The sequence below is a fragment of the Sander vitreus genome, chromosome 23, assembly GCF_031162955.1.
Source record: "Sander vitreus isolate 19-12246 chromosome 23, sanVit1, whole genome shotgun sequence".
NCBI lineage: Eukaryota > Metazoa > Chordata > Actinopteri > Perciformes > Percidae > Sander > Sander vitreus.
In genome coordinates this window covers 11,290,900-11,303,566 of record NC_135877.1, presented here as the reverse complement: position 1 = coordinate 11,303,566, position 12,667 = coordinate 11,290,900, and the positions used below count along the sequence as shown (strand labels likewise).

At 38.7% G+C, this 12,667-nt stretch overlaps 1 protein-coding gene across 3 annotated transcripts in view; it reads left to right on the top strand.

The window, feature by feature from the left end:
• The first annotated feature begins 1,648 nt into the window (after positions 1-1,648).
• Positions 1,649-12,667, top strand: part of gsap (gamma-secretase activating protein) — a 36,734-nt gene continuing 25,715 nt past the window's right edge. For all 3 annotated transcript variants that reach the window (XM_078281379.1, XM_078281380.1, XM_078281378.1), the window contains exons 1-18: positions 1,649-2,004; positions 3,025-3,095; positions 4,052-4,108; positions 4,221-4,290; positions 4,880-4,927; positions 5,058-5,146; positions 5,699-5,768; positions 5,959-6,008; positions 6,355-6,480; positions 6,602-6,658; positions 6,789-6,835; positions 7,300-7,385; positions 8,120-8,197; positions 8,321-8,407; positions 8,648-8,740; positions 8,952-9,117; positions 9,518-9,608; positions 11,815-11,884. In XM_078281379.1, coding sequence (XP_078137505.1) covers positions 1,917-2,004; positions 3,025-3,095; positions 4,052-4,108; positions 4,221-4,290; positions 4,880-4,927; positions 5,058-5,146; positions 5,699-5,768; positions 5,959-6,008; positions 6,355-6,480; positions 6,602-6,658; positions 6,789-6,835; positions 7,300-7,385; positions 8,120-8,197; positions 8,321-8,407; positions 8,648-8,740; positions 8,952-9,117; positions 9,518-9,608; positions 11,815-11,884 — 1,444 coding nt within the window. In that variant the 5' untranslated portion in view covers positions 1,649-1,916. The remainder of the gene's footprint in view (positions 2,005-3,024; positions 3,096-4,051; positions 4,109-4,220; positions 4,291-4,879; positions 4,928-5,057; positions 5,147-5,698; positions 5,769-5,958; positions 6,009-6,354; positions 6,481-6,601; positions 6,659-6,788; positions 6,836-7,299; positions 7,386-8,119; positions 8,198-8,320; positions 8,408-8,647; positions 8,741-8,951; positions 9,118-9,517; positions 9,609-11,814; positions 11,885-12,667) is intronic.

Here is a 12,667-nt window from a genome sequence, read left to right as displayed (position 1 = left end):
ACACATTTTCAGCGCTTATTTCTACGTCCCATTTTTTTTTAATATAAAACAAAAATTAAAAAAAAAAAGTCAACACAAGGGTTAAGCAGTTACTAGAGTCAAAGGAAGAATTTTTATTTCTAATTAATTTACGTTACCTAGTCAAATGCCCTGCACAACTCCATTAACCAATAGGAATGGCAATAGTAAAAAGTGGCCAACGTTAATGTGAGAGAGATGTCAATCAATCTCATTCTGCAAAGAGGTGAAAAGACCAGTGCCAGTCTAATCATACAAAAGAAGTGAAAAGACCAGTGCCGGTGTAGCAAGTTACAGGGGCTTTAAGGCATCAGAAAGTTTTACTCTGTAGGCTATTATGAATACAATCTGTAAAGCAGGCTACAGTGTGTTTTGGGAGAAGAAAATGACCTAAGGTAGACCTAGATCATACTGGCTTGTTAAAAAAAGCCCAGGAGAGCCAAGGCTCGTTTCAATTGATATGGGTGGCCTCAGCTTGCCCAATTAGATTTTTCATAATATTCTGGCATGTTGTGTGTGCAATTTGCCTCTTGAATCAGATTTCTGGGATTGTCCCAGTGTTCGAATGTGTTTTAGCCGTTGCAACTTTAACGACATTTATGATCTACAGACACATTTGCATATTTCCACTTTGTACACTATCTCTGATATCCCCAAATAAAGTGTTAGAGAATTAGTTCTTTGGCAGAAAGGGTTTTCCTCATTTTACTTCCTTCGTTTATGTGCTCGCCATCAACCCAACCAGTGAACGAGTAAACAGTAGGCTAGAGAGAACTTGACAACAAATAGACTGTCTAGCAGTTTTTTAAATATCTGTAGGCCTATTGCTACAGGGACTGAAGTGTCAGGGTGCCTTATTCCTCTGTTGTTGTTTTTACTTTATTTTAATTTTTGTTATTACTATTTTTGATTAGATGGTCAATGTCTTTGAGAAGTTACTGCAAGGTGCCAGACTGGCACCAAGAAATCAAGCTCAAAATGTCAATGTCTCCTGCATTGACCACATGGCTGTGAAATACAAAATCTATATCATGCAGCGACTAAACTTGTTTATTCTTTAAATGTACTATAGGGTAGTAATTACTATTTTTTTTCCATTATTGATTAATACACTTTATTTTCTTGACTTATCATGTTGGTCTATGTATGAAAAGTATTTTGTTTTTAAGTGAGAAAAATGCCCATCACAGTTTTCTAGTCCAATGTGACAGCTTTAAATGCATTTTCTTTGATCAACAGCCCTTCAATTTACAATGATACATATTGTCGGGGTGAACATAGGCTACACTAAAATTTGAGAATAAGAATAGGGTAAATATAGGCAATACTTTTTGACAATAAATTGCGCGTAAAGCTTTTAACCTAAAACACACCACTATTGTAAATCTCAAGCTATTATGTCAAGCTTCCAGTTAAATACATTTAGCAAGTTGACAGTCACCCGCCTGGTTGGAACCATTTGTGACACACCAATGTGAAGTGCCTGGCTGAGGCGGGATGGCGCACTCATTCAGCGGGACGGTGAGAAATTCCAACCCGGTGGACCGATGCTTTCCTCGGCCTATGACAGCGAATCTCCCTGAGAAGGGAGGAGCTACCTCCGGGACAACGTAACATTTCCGCATGCCAATAAAAATACGTTTCTGAAAACAACAGGCCGAGGAAGAAGAAGTAGATAGTTCATGTGAATATGTGCGTGTGTGCTCTACTGCTTTCAGTTTTACAAGTTCCCAAAGTTAGCACGTAGTTTCAGTCACATGCCTGCCCTGAAGAAACATCAGATGGCAGGTGCCGCCCGCCGCCTCTTCTTTTTCTTCTCAAGGAAACAAACTCACTCCGGAGTATTTTAAAAGCAGGAATTTTGAATTGAAAGCCAAGGAGTAGACAAAGGTCTAAAAATGCTGAAATTAAACCCAAAATTTGACCTGCACAGAGATGTGGTATGTGACATCCTCAGGAAGGAGGCGTCGGTCTGCAGGGTGAAAGGTGAGGCGTTCAGGTGTCCATGGGCAGCTGCTTTTTTAGTGTAGAACTATTGATAACGTAGGCTACATCATTTAAATGCTTTGACCAACAGTGCTAGCTAAGTGTCAGGTTTTAAGTTTAACCTGTCACTGTTATGCAGAGTCTAAAGTGAATTTAACGTGAATTTGTATTATATATTTGTGTAATAGTATGAAATTGCATGATATCCCACACAAAGTCAATTTACTGGAGACAAATGACTGTCCTAGATAGCTTTAGCTTCAAAAATAGAAAAAAATCTGAATCGCTAAGAGGTTTAAGGTTAATAGCTCTTTATATACAGTTTATGGTATATACCAGTAGATGGAGCTATTTACTCTTCACATTTCCTCTCTAAAAATACCTTTGGTCGGCATCATAGACCGTATAAAAACTAGGTCGGCATGCCTTAAAACCAAACGTCCCAATTTTAAAATAAAAGACTAAATACAAAATATAGAATATAGCTATCGAAAATACAATTTATTCAATGAATATCCTAAAATATCTGGATTTGCATGATTCCAGCACCTAACATTCTATATTAAATTGGATAAAATGGAATGCAGATTATTTTATTTCCAGTGTATACAATCTTAGTACAAGTATTTTGGTTAAGACTGAAAATAAATACTTTAATTATCTTTGCAGGATCCAAATATTACGGCAATACTTTCAAATAGCATGCTGTTACTAAGCAATCAAAAGTTTACTGTAACATTATAAGAAATAATGGTTGACAGTACGTGGTTATGCAGGTAATGCATCAGCATCTCATTATGTCTCATTAAGCAGCAAATATTTCACCTACACATCTGGGCACTTTACATGTGTAATAATACTTTATTATACAGTGGAAACACACTATATTCTCATTTAGCATACCATTGAGTATGTTCAGCATGAGCAGTGGCAGGGATACTAAAAACGTGTTTGACAGTGCAGACTGTTGTTTAAACATAATTAGATGTATGGTTCAAAATAATGATGCTGTGTCTGCAGAATACTCTGGAGCAGTGGACACTTGTATCCTCAACATTGAAAGAGATGGGGGCATCCTTTACTCCTGGAAGGTACTGTAAGTCCATAATGACGGCATTGCCTATTAAGCATTTCCTATACTGAAATGTACTCATTAAGTGAGTGTTATTATTCTAATCCTTATTAATCCAGTGATCTTTACAGTTTAGCTATGGTACAACCTGCATTGATCTTACTTCTTTTTACTGTCATTGCCATGTCATGTGCATTGTCTTGTCTTTTTTGTTGCACTTAAGCCATCTATTTTTATACTTTTTTATAGAAGTTTACTGTATATTTGTTTATCTTGAGGTAGGGGCTTAAGTAGCTTAGTGTATGTTAGATATAACATTATACAGTATGCATACTGCTGGCCAACTATTCTGTATCAGCTCGTCCCAGTCCACTGAAGTCATGGGGAGTGAACTATTCAAATCCCAGATGCCATTTTCTCCACCATTGATCATCAAATGTACACAACCAAAAGAAAAAAACAACAATATTCTTTTATACAGATTTCTCTATACATCTGCTTAACATATTTTAAGAAACATTGGGAGCCTTGTTAGAATTTAAAATAAAGTTCTGTGTGCTGAACTGTGCTTCTCTGCACAACATACCTTTTTAATGATAGACCCGCCAAAGAGTCTTTGGGTTTAGTAGGTTAAAGATAGTGTTCAGTCTGCATCGAGGAAATAATCTCTTTTTTGTGCATGGTTCACAGCTTTATGTATTCCTCGCTGTGCCATGGATTTTTGTGCCAGAGTAGACTTCTTCCTTTTATTTTAAATCTTCTGAACCTGAAAAAGTGGTGATTCGCTGGTCTGAAGTGAAGCATGTCAAGTCAGGATAATCAGCAAGGTAAGCCAAGGTAATGAAGAGGTCAAGCATGAAGTTCCACACATACCAATGTGGTGGAAGACACCAGTGGGAAAAAAGGTTTACTCGGTCAGGACAGATTTTCTATCTCTCTAGTTTGATTGATTTAATGACCATGTTATTTTGATAGGGGGCAACAGGGACCACCAGAATTGGGAAATATGACTCCAACACCAAACAGAACAAGGTACTGTGTGTCAGTCCCATGTCTCTTTCCCTTTAGTGCTGCAGATTTCGCTTTTGTGCACGTGTGTTCCTGCACGACCCATTCCCATGTGTCTGTATATTCTCTCCAATAGCTCCTGTACACATTCGACAAGCAGGTGTGTGTCAGCAGCTGTTCCCTGAACAAGGAAGAGACGCTGTTAGGTAAGCCTCTGTAATATACAGATAACAAATTACTAGTCAGTCTTTGTCAGTTGGTGTTTGTAAACAGCGTTCAAAGTTGGCCCCTCCTCTCCGGTTCAATGAGCCAGAGAGAGAGAGAGAGAGAGAGAGAGAGAGAGAGAGTCTCTCGGTCAAACACACGCTGTTATTGGCTTTGGGAAACACACCCACGTAGGGGCCCAAAGGCCCTTTGATGACACCCAGAAAGTCCCACACAGAAAAAGAAAAGAGAAAATACTGGCAGGCAGCAGGGTCTCTGCAGATACAGACACCACCACACACTTCTAGTGGGTCATAAGTGATGATTGCAAGGGTTTATTTTTGTATGGGTGTAAACATTGTTTTTTAGGGAATTGCTGATTAGTATACCTTTAAAGTACCCCAAATCAGGCAATTAAGTGAGAAGCTTTAGCTTGATCCAAGCCACCGGACGCAGACACAGTTTGGGTATATATTTTTGACTGTAATGGCGCCAAATCATACTTACTAAAGAAACACTGATTTGGTGTAGTCTCTGTGGAAAATATATGTAAATTAAGTCACACCTGTGGCTGTACTTTTTCCTTCTCAGCTGTCAGCTTGGCACAAAACACCAGAGGAGAGGAGCGCCTCAAACCAAGTAACATCCAAGATCTTTTTCTCTCTATTTCATTTACAGACCATGACATCAACCATTCATATTGCATTTTTTATCTTTCTGTTTGCATTTTTCAATTGATTTCTTCTCACATTCTGCCTTGTCTCTGTAGTATCCAAGTGTCTAACTCTCCTGATTGAGATCCATCCAATCAACAACACTAAAGTCCTCAAGGCAGTGGACTGCAGGGTCAAAGTGCAGGTAGGTAGAGTGTGTGTGTGTGTGTGTGTGTGTGTGTGTGTGTGTGTGTGTGTGTGTGTGTGTGTGTGTGTGTGTGTGTGTGTGTGTGTGTGTGTGTGTGTGTGTGTGTTGTTTTGGCCACCACTTTCATGCAGGATTTACTGCAGCCATGAGCTGATGTTGCAGTTATGGTGCATCTGCGCTAACAGTGTATCAGTGCCATAGACTTTGTTATTGTGCTAGCTTGCTGAAAGTGCTCTGGCATGTAGTTTCCATTCTCTCTCTTGTTCCCTTTATAATATTTATCTTTCTCTCTTTCTAAGTTAAGTTTCAAGTTTTTTTTTATCAACAGAGGAATATTAAGTATGTACATGTTATTAAGCCACTGTGGCTGTAACCCTTTTAGACCTTACAGTTGGTTGCTTGTCATGTTGCCAAACTACAAAATTTAAATATATGCCAAGAATGTTTAAAGCCTGCATTAAAATATGAAAATCAGCAAATAGATTTCTCCATCTGGTAAGTGCTGTAAACCATAAGATGCTGACTCATGTTTTCTGTGGCTGTCCCTAGTTCCTCCATTCAGAAACTGACAGGAGATCAGTGCTGGAGAGCCACCTGCTGCTGCTGACTGAGGACGGATGTGAGTCTGTGTGCCCTTATGCTCATCTGTCTATGTGGCCTATATTTCTTTAATCTGTGACAAAACAGATCATCAAATTTAGAGAGGCATAATCTGTCTTTCTACATTTGGAGAGGAAAAAAACAGCATTCTCCGGATCCACATTATTTGGATATAGTTACATTTATGCATATCCTTCTGTACGTTTCAGATGCGGATCTCTACCATGTTCTGCTTACAAGGCAGGAGGGTTATAGAGTGGTAAGTTGCACTCTACATTCACCACATTTCTCCCTTTAGCCAGCTCTTTTTGTTTTTGAAGGAAGTGGATAGTGACCTTAGCTTAACAATAAATTGCATGGAAGAAGTTTCTGGCTGAAGGGTTCTGTGCAGTTTTTTAAAGGTTATATATTCTGCACATATGTAGTAATTAATAAGAAAAAATATGGGGAAGTAATTGCATAACCCAGTGCAAAGAATATATGGTTTCGACCTCATTCAATCTCAAACCATAAACTGTATGGTGTATTGTTCCCTCCTGGGGAGCTTTGCATTAAGAATTCAGTGTGTCTACAAAGCTGAATATTAAGGTGTTTGTGTGAACCAGGTGATGGCGAATCCCGAGCGTTTGTCGAAAACAGCAGAGAGAATAGTGGAGGACTTTTGCTGGGTCCAGTGGGACGGACACACACAAAGAGTCTACTATCTCACTCATAACGTGACACACACACAGGCATGTACAACCGTACTTGTGAGGACATTGCGTTGAATTCATCCATAAAAAGCACAAAACTGTTTTTCTTTAGACTAGGTACACTGAATAACAGAACATCTGCATTACATGTCTTTCATAGGACAAGTTCCTGATGCGATGTGTTCAGTTTTACACCAACCATAAATGCGAAACTGTGGTAGGTCATCTCTATGTCTTATAATTCAATAAATGACCAGTCTTTTGCACATGTTTTAACCATAATTGTTATTTCTGCTTTGACTTGATAATAACATATAGTTATCTTGCTTTATATTACTGTCCCACAGTTGGAACTCCCATTAGAGTTGCCTGCTAATCTTTTCCACACAGTCAAGTAAGGCAACAACTATGAATACAGTATAAATAAATATCTTTCTCTCAGCAGAATGTTCACTAGATATTCTGCATTGTTTGAATGGTACTGACGCATTATTATAGATCCCACGTAACTTCTAGGCAAGTCCTGCCCTAAGAAGCAGCTTGATTGGTTGGGGTTAGGCATTGGTTAAGGTTAGGATAGCCGATTGGTCAGGGGATAGGACCTGAACAAATCGGGTTACGTTACGTTGCATAACGCCTGGCCAATAGTAGTGTGTGAATGCTATTGAAGGGCGGGTCTTTCCTAGAAGTTGTGCGGGTTCCATAATAACGCGGTACTGACATGTACCTGCAATCAAAGACACCACAATTAATTCCTGTTCACTTCCTGTTGCAAGTTATTAGTTTGCTGTACACCTTCCTAGGTCCCCAAATATTCTGATTGTATTTACTTTGTGTATGTCTATGTGTGTCCAACAGATTTGTAAATCTGGGTTTTGACCATTATCACATGGAGAGACCAGAGCAGGAGCTTGTTAGGTTGGAAGTGTTCACAGACAGAATAGGTAACACATTCACGCACATAAATTGTTGCATGAATAATGCAATGCTTTCACACATATTCTGTGTACATATTCTCTCAACGGATGTAAACAAACTGACGTTACAGTTACAGAACATTACTAATTATATATACTTGTGTGTGTTTTGCATTTCTCTTTGTGAAAACAAGAAAGTAAGTCGCTGTTACAACTCAAAAGCAAGGTTATAATCTGCAGCACATAATTCACAATCTCAGTGATGATACACTACGATGATCAAAAGATTGTTTGAAGAGTTTCATTTGGAAATGAGGTGCGGATCAATGAATATCAGGTTCATTTTGTTGTCAGCAAATGTAATGTATTGTGCATTGAAATTAGAGTTTTCAAAATTAAAATTGGTCAAATTATTGCATGATAATGTTATCAGATTAGAAGTCAAACCTCTAACAAGGAATTAGTCATTTGTATTAATTTGTTTCATTCATGAAATTGTTGATTGATCTTAATAATCTTTGATTTCTGAACCAAAAACTAAATCTCAATAACTCACCCCTTTTATTGATTACTGATTAATACACATTTGAAAATGTATTAATGGTAGGTATTAATATGTGAATTGACTTTTCATCAAAACGTATCACAACTGATTTAATTTCTCATTGATTATCATCAATATTGTCATGGATGTACGTGATCTTTTATTGATATCACTTTTTGTGTGATCCACCATTGCTCTGTCGCTGGTTTGTTTTTAGGAAGCATGTGTGTGTGCTACAGCCAACCTCTTAAAGATAAACAGGAACTGATCTACACTGTGGTTTTAGTCCATAAAGGTGAGTATGCTGTCTAATGTTGTCCATTCAAAAGAACGTATAATACCTAAGTCTCTTTTTCCTATGTTACTGTTTTTATCTTGAGCACGTGGTGACAAATTTGGATTTTCTCACCTCCTGCAGACTGCAGAAAGACGTTCAGAGTATCTCTGGGCAGCGACCAGTCGCCACAGAAAGCCGCTTACCTCCATCCGCTCTTCATTCCTATAGGTCATTGCACACACAGAAATGTAAAACAGTCACACTTTAGAATCCTTATCAGTTCAACTGTGTGTGACTTTGTGAGGTTGACTGCCAAACATGCATTCCTTACTTTTGCATTCAAAGCAGCAACACCGACACACAAAGACAAATGAGTGCATGTATCCTCATGCAGCCTGATAAATGTCTGGTGTGCATACAGAATACAAATATAACATAGTAGGGATGCTGTGTTATTTTTGTATATAGGTTACCATATCCTGGTGTATCTTCAGGACTATTTCCTCCATTGTGTCAACACCAGACAGCAGGAGATGCTCTGTCACTCCCTCTTTCTCTCAGGTAAGATGAGGCTTTTGTACAAACCATGTCTAAACTGAGTGATGGCTATGGAGCAGTTTGTTTACCTCATTTCTCAGCTACAGTACATGGTCATATTTATTCCTGATAGGTTTAAAAAACAACATGAACCTGTACAAACGTAGAGCTTTCATGTGTAATCTCGTTGTAGAAAGAGTCTTATTCTCTGTCTGTATGTCTCAACAACCTGAAGGTCTTGACGTGGACTTGGGCCTGCAGTGTCAGTCAGCTAACATCACAGTGTTGCATGCAGAGGAAGAGTCCAGTGGTAGTCTGTTGGATCTGGCCAGCGGGAGGATCCACACCGCTGAGCTTAGCCCTGCCTTCCTGCTGCAGATACTGCGATCAGACACTCCTAGGTGAGCATGAATCAGAACTTCTTGTGGAAATGAAGGGTTTATTTATATTGGGGTTATTATTTTCTACACATAGAGGAAGCAGTTTAGAGCAGATGAGAGTATAGGTAGGCACTATGCAGACAGGTGGAAAGTTATTTTGTGCTCATACACTTGCAGAGTCTTATTTGGAATAGATGTTAAAACAGCTTTAGCTTAATTCGTGCACAGCAGATTGGATTTACCATCCTGCTAGATAAAGATGCGTCACTGGCCACTTGCTCAATTTTGTTTTTGGACACTATTTTAGTCCGGTTCCTAACTGTTGGTTGTCTGCCTGTGCTTCTGCCTTTTTGTGTCTCTTGTGTTTGAATATGCTTATGTTGTATAAAAGTAAATTTGCTGTATGTCACCTCCGTCCAAGGTGTCCCAGCAGTAAGGCTGACCCTCAGCGCCTGGCCGCCCTTCACTGGCTCCTGGTTTACATGGGAAACGACCCAAACCTGGAGCTGAAGGTACAAAAAAAGACAGAAAAGGACAAAAGTATTGACATTTAAGGCAAATTTACTGTGTTTTTTCTCCTAAATAAATGTTTTAATACAAAGATGTAAGACATAATCTTACCCACAGAACGTACACTTTTATCCAGAATTGCATTTTTATGCAACACAATATTTATTTTATATAACATAAAATCATTAAAAATGACAGTTATTACCAGTGATTAATGAGTCACTAGTCTAGTAACTAGTCAAGGAGTCAGGGAGAGACTGAATGCGGAGAGAGAGAGAGAGAGAGAGAGAGAGAGAGAGAGAGAGAGCAATTCTACATGTTAATGCCACTCAAGGAAAAAGAACAGCTAATTAAAAATAAATAGATATAGGTAGAGATGGCTGCTTTTCTCCACTTCCGTGTGAATTCGGTAGGTGTCAACCTTGAGTAGGAGGTGAGCAGATGGAGGGAAGAAGACAGAGAAAGAAAGAGACAACTGTATGTTGAAATTAAACGAGAGGAGAGAAGAAAAGTGGACAGAGATCAAACAGAGTCAAACAAAGACGGAAAGAAAGGGGCAGATATTTTGTTTGGGCACAGCGCTGACAATGACTCAGACTCTATAAGTAGTACACTTAAATTAAGATGTTCCAGCTCTGATAGATTGTTATAAATTATTTCTTTAAAGGTTAAATGAGTCACCAGCTTCATTAGTGCAGCTAGCACTGACAAATTAGACACCACACATAACTTTTGTATTCTTGGTGGACTCTGTTAATAGGGACAGCAGCACAAAAAGTAGTGGCTTTAATAAAGGCGATTGCTTGTTCACAATTTTTTGTTTGTAACTTTAAAAGAATGCTGTGCAAATTGAGTTCTTCTCCTCCTACGTTTGCTTCTTTTTTTCTTCCTCTTCACGCAATTGTTACATAGTATTTTTGTTTCTGGACTCATACTGTCTTTGGTAAAGAGATATTTGTACAAACAGCAGGGAAATGGGCAACAGAAAATGAGTTTTCACTCTGATGCACTGTGGCTGTGAGATTTGCAGGAGCTATCTTTGAGGACATCATTTATTTTTCATGTTTCTGTAATGTAAACATCACTATACCCATCATCCCACAGATCAGTAACTAAAACTGTTTGAACAGCGGTTAATATCAGCATTCTCTCAATGACAAAACTAAAATGCAGCAAGTATATTTAACATATTCACCATGTGTTACAGTAACATGCTATCATTGCCCTGCTGTTGGCGCTAGATGAAAAGTCAGTGGATCTCCAAGGGCATAGTACCAAATTTCATCCAATAATCCATCTAATATTAGAGAAAGAGTTATTTTTGAGATATTTTGTTTATTCTACTCCGTAACTCTCTAACTGTTACTAAAGCAGTGGACCAACCGACCGACTTTGCCATTCCTAAAGCCACAATAGCTAGCATGGCTAAAATAAAACAAAGCAGGGTTATTAAAGGCATATTTCCACATAATAATACTTGTTAACTTTCTTGCCGAGATTTAGATGGAAATGATCAATACTGCGCTCATGTTTGTGTGCTTAATATGAAGCTACAGCTAGGAGATTTTAGTTTAGCTTGAAAGCCTGGAAGCAGCTAGCATGGCTCTGTCCATAGGTAACTAAATCCACCGAATTACTAGCACTTTAATAGCTAACTACCAAGTTTGTTTGTTTAACCCATACAGTTCCATACCATGAGGTTGCCAGTCAACCAGCAGAGACTTCAGGAAGTTACTGTGCTCGGTCAATAAATAAATAAGTACATAATCCCTCGTAAAATTGCAACTTGTTGTTTTTACGCTTCAATCTCTGCTATGATTAAACAAATCAGATATGATGTCCCAATGACTCAGCTTTAGAGTTGCTGGGAGATGGAACTTCTTAACCTGCTTTGGACAGTCAGACTCGCTGTTTGCCACAGCTTCCAGTCTTTGTGCTAAGCTAAGTTAATCGGCTGCTGGCTGTAGCTTTATATCAAGATAAGATAAGATACACCTTCATTGATCCCTAGCGGGGAAATTCGGAAATAACACACAGACATGAGTGCAGTATCTTCTCATCTAACACTTCAGCAAGAAAGTGGATATTTCCCAAAATGTCAAACTATTCCTTCAAAGGATAGAGGATATATACTAAGGATATTGAAAGATGACTGTTGTACCCACCACATTGACACCTGTCCCCTGTGTGTTTCCATCCTGCCTCTAGATCATTGAATGGCTGTGTGACAACGTGTATGCCTTTGAGTCCTTTGATCAGATCCAGGAGTTCATTCTAGGTCAGTGAAGCATGGGGACACAACACAAGTCTCCTGAGTTTCATTTCTTCCTTTAGAGTCTAGCTGCTCTCTTTCCGTTTTATGTTTTCTTCTGCTTGTGGTTACCAGACTGCTTACATATTGTCTACACACAACTGAATTCTTTTATTAACTCTGATTGGCTCTGAAATCTCTTTTCTCTTCAGACTTGAGCCAGGCGTCCAACGCAGGTCTGGAGAGTCTGAATTAGAGACCTTAGGGACCGTTCGGTATTTATGGAATGGACCACCAGAGGAAAATAGGGGAGGGTCATGTCTGTTTATTCATTGTTGAGGGGAGGGTCACCCAACATTTTTTTTGTCTGTTTTCATGTATTCATGAAAACAGCAAAATTTCAAAGTGGCTTGTTGGTGCATATTTTTCCATGTAGCTCTCAGTCTCGGCCCTCCTTCGCTACCAGATGGGTCTGACCCATGAGTTTGCTGCCCCCGTGGTGGCTGAAACGGGTAATTGCATTGTTTAAAAAATGAGTGGAATAATTACGTCTGGCATGATCAGATATTTTATAAATATCTTAAATAAAACAAAACAACTAAATGGTGGTAGGTAATACATCAAAATTCATATACTGCTTTAGTAAAAAAAAATGTTACCTGGCTGACGATGGGAGCAGCAGGATGCAAAAAACGAGAATTACTGTTGCACTAGTCTGGACATCTTGCCGTGCCAACCTTGCAATAAAGGTTTGCTAAATGCCATGTCTATAATAACATAATATAATTTGATGTCAGCTTACTAATTGAT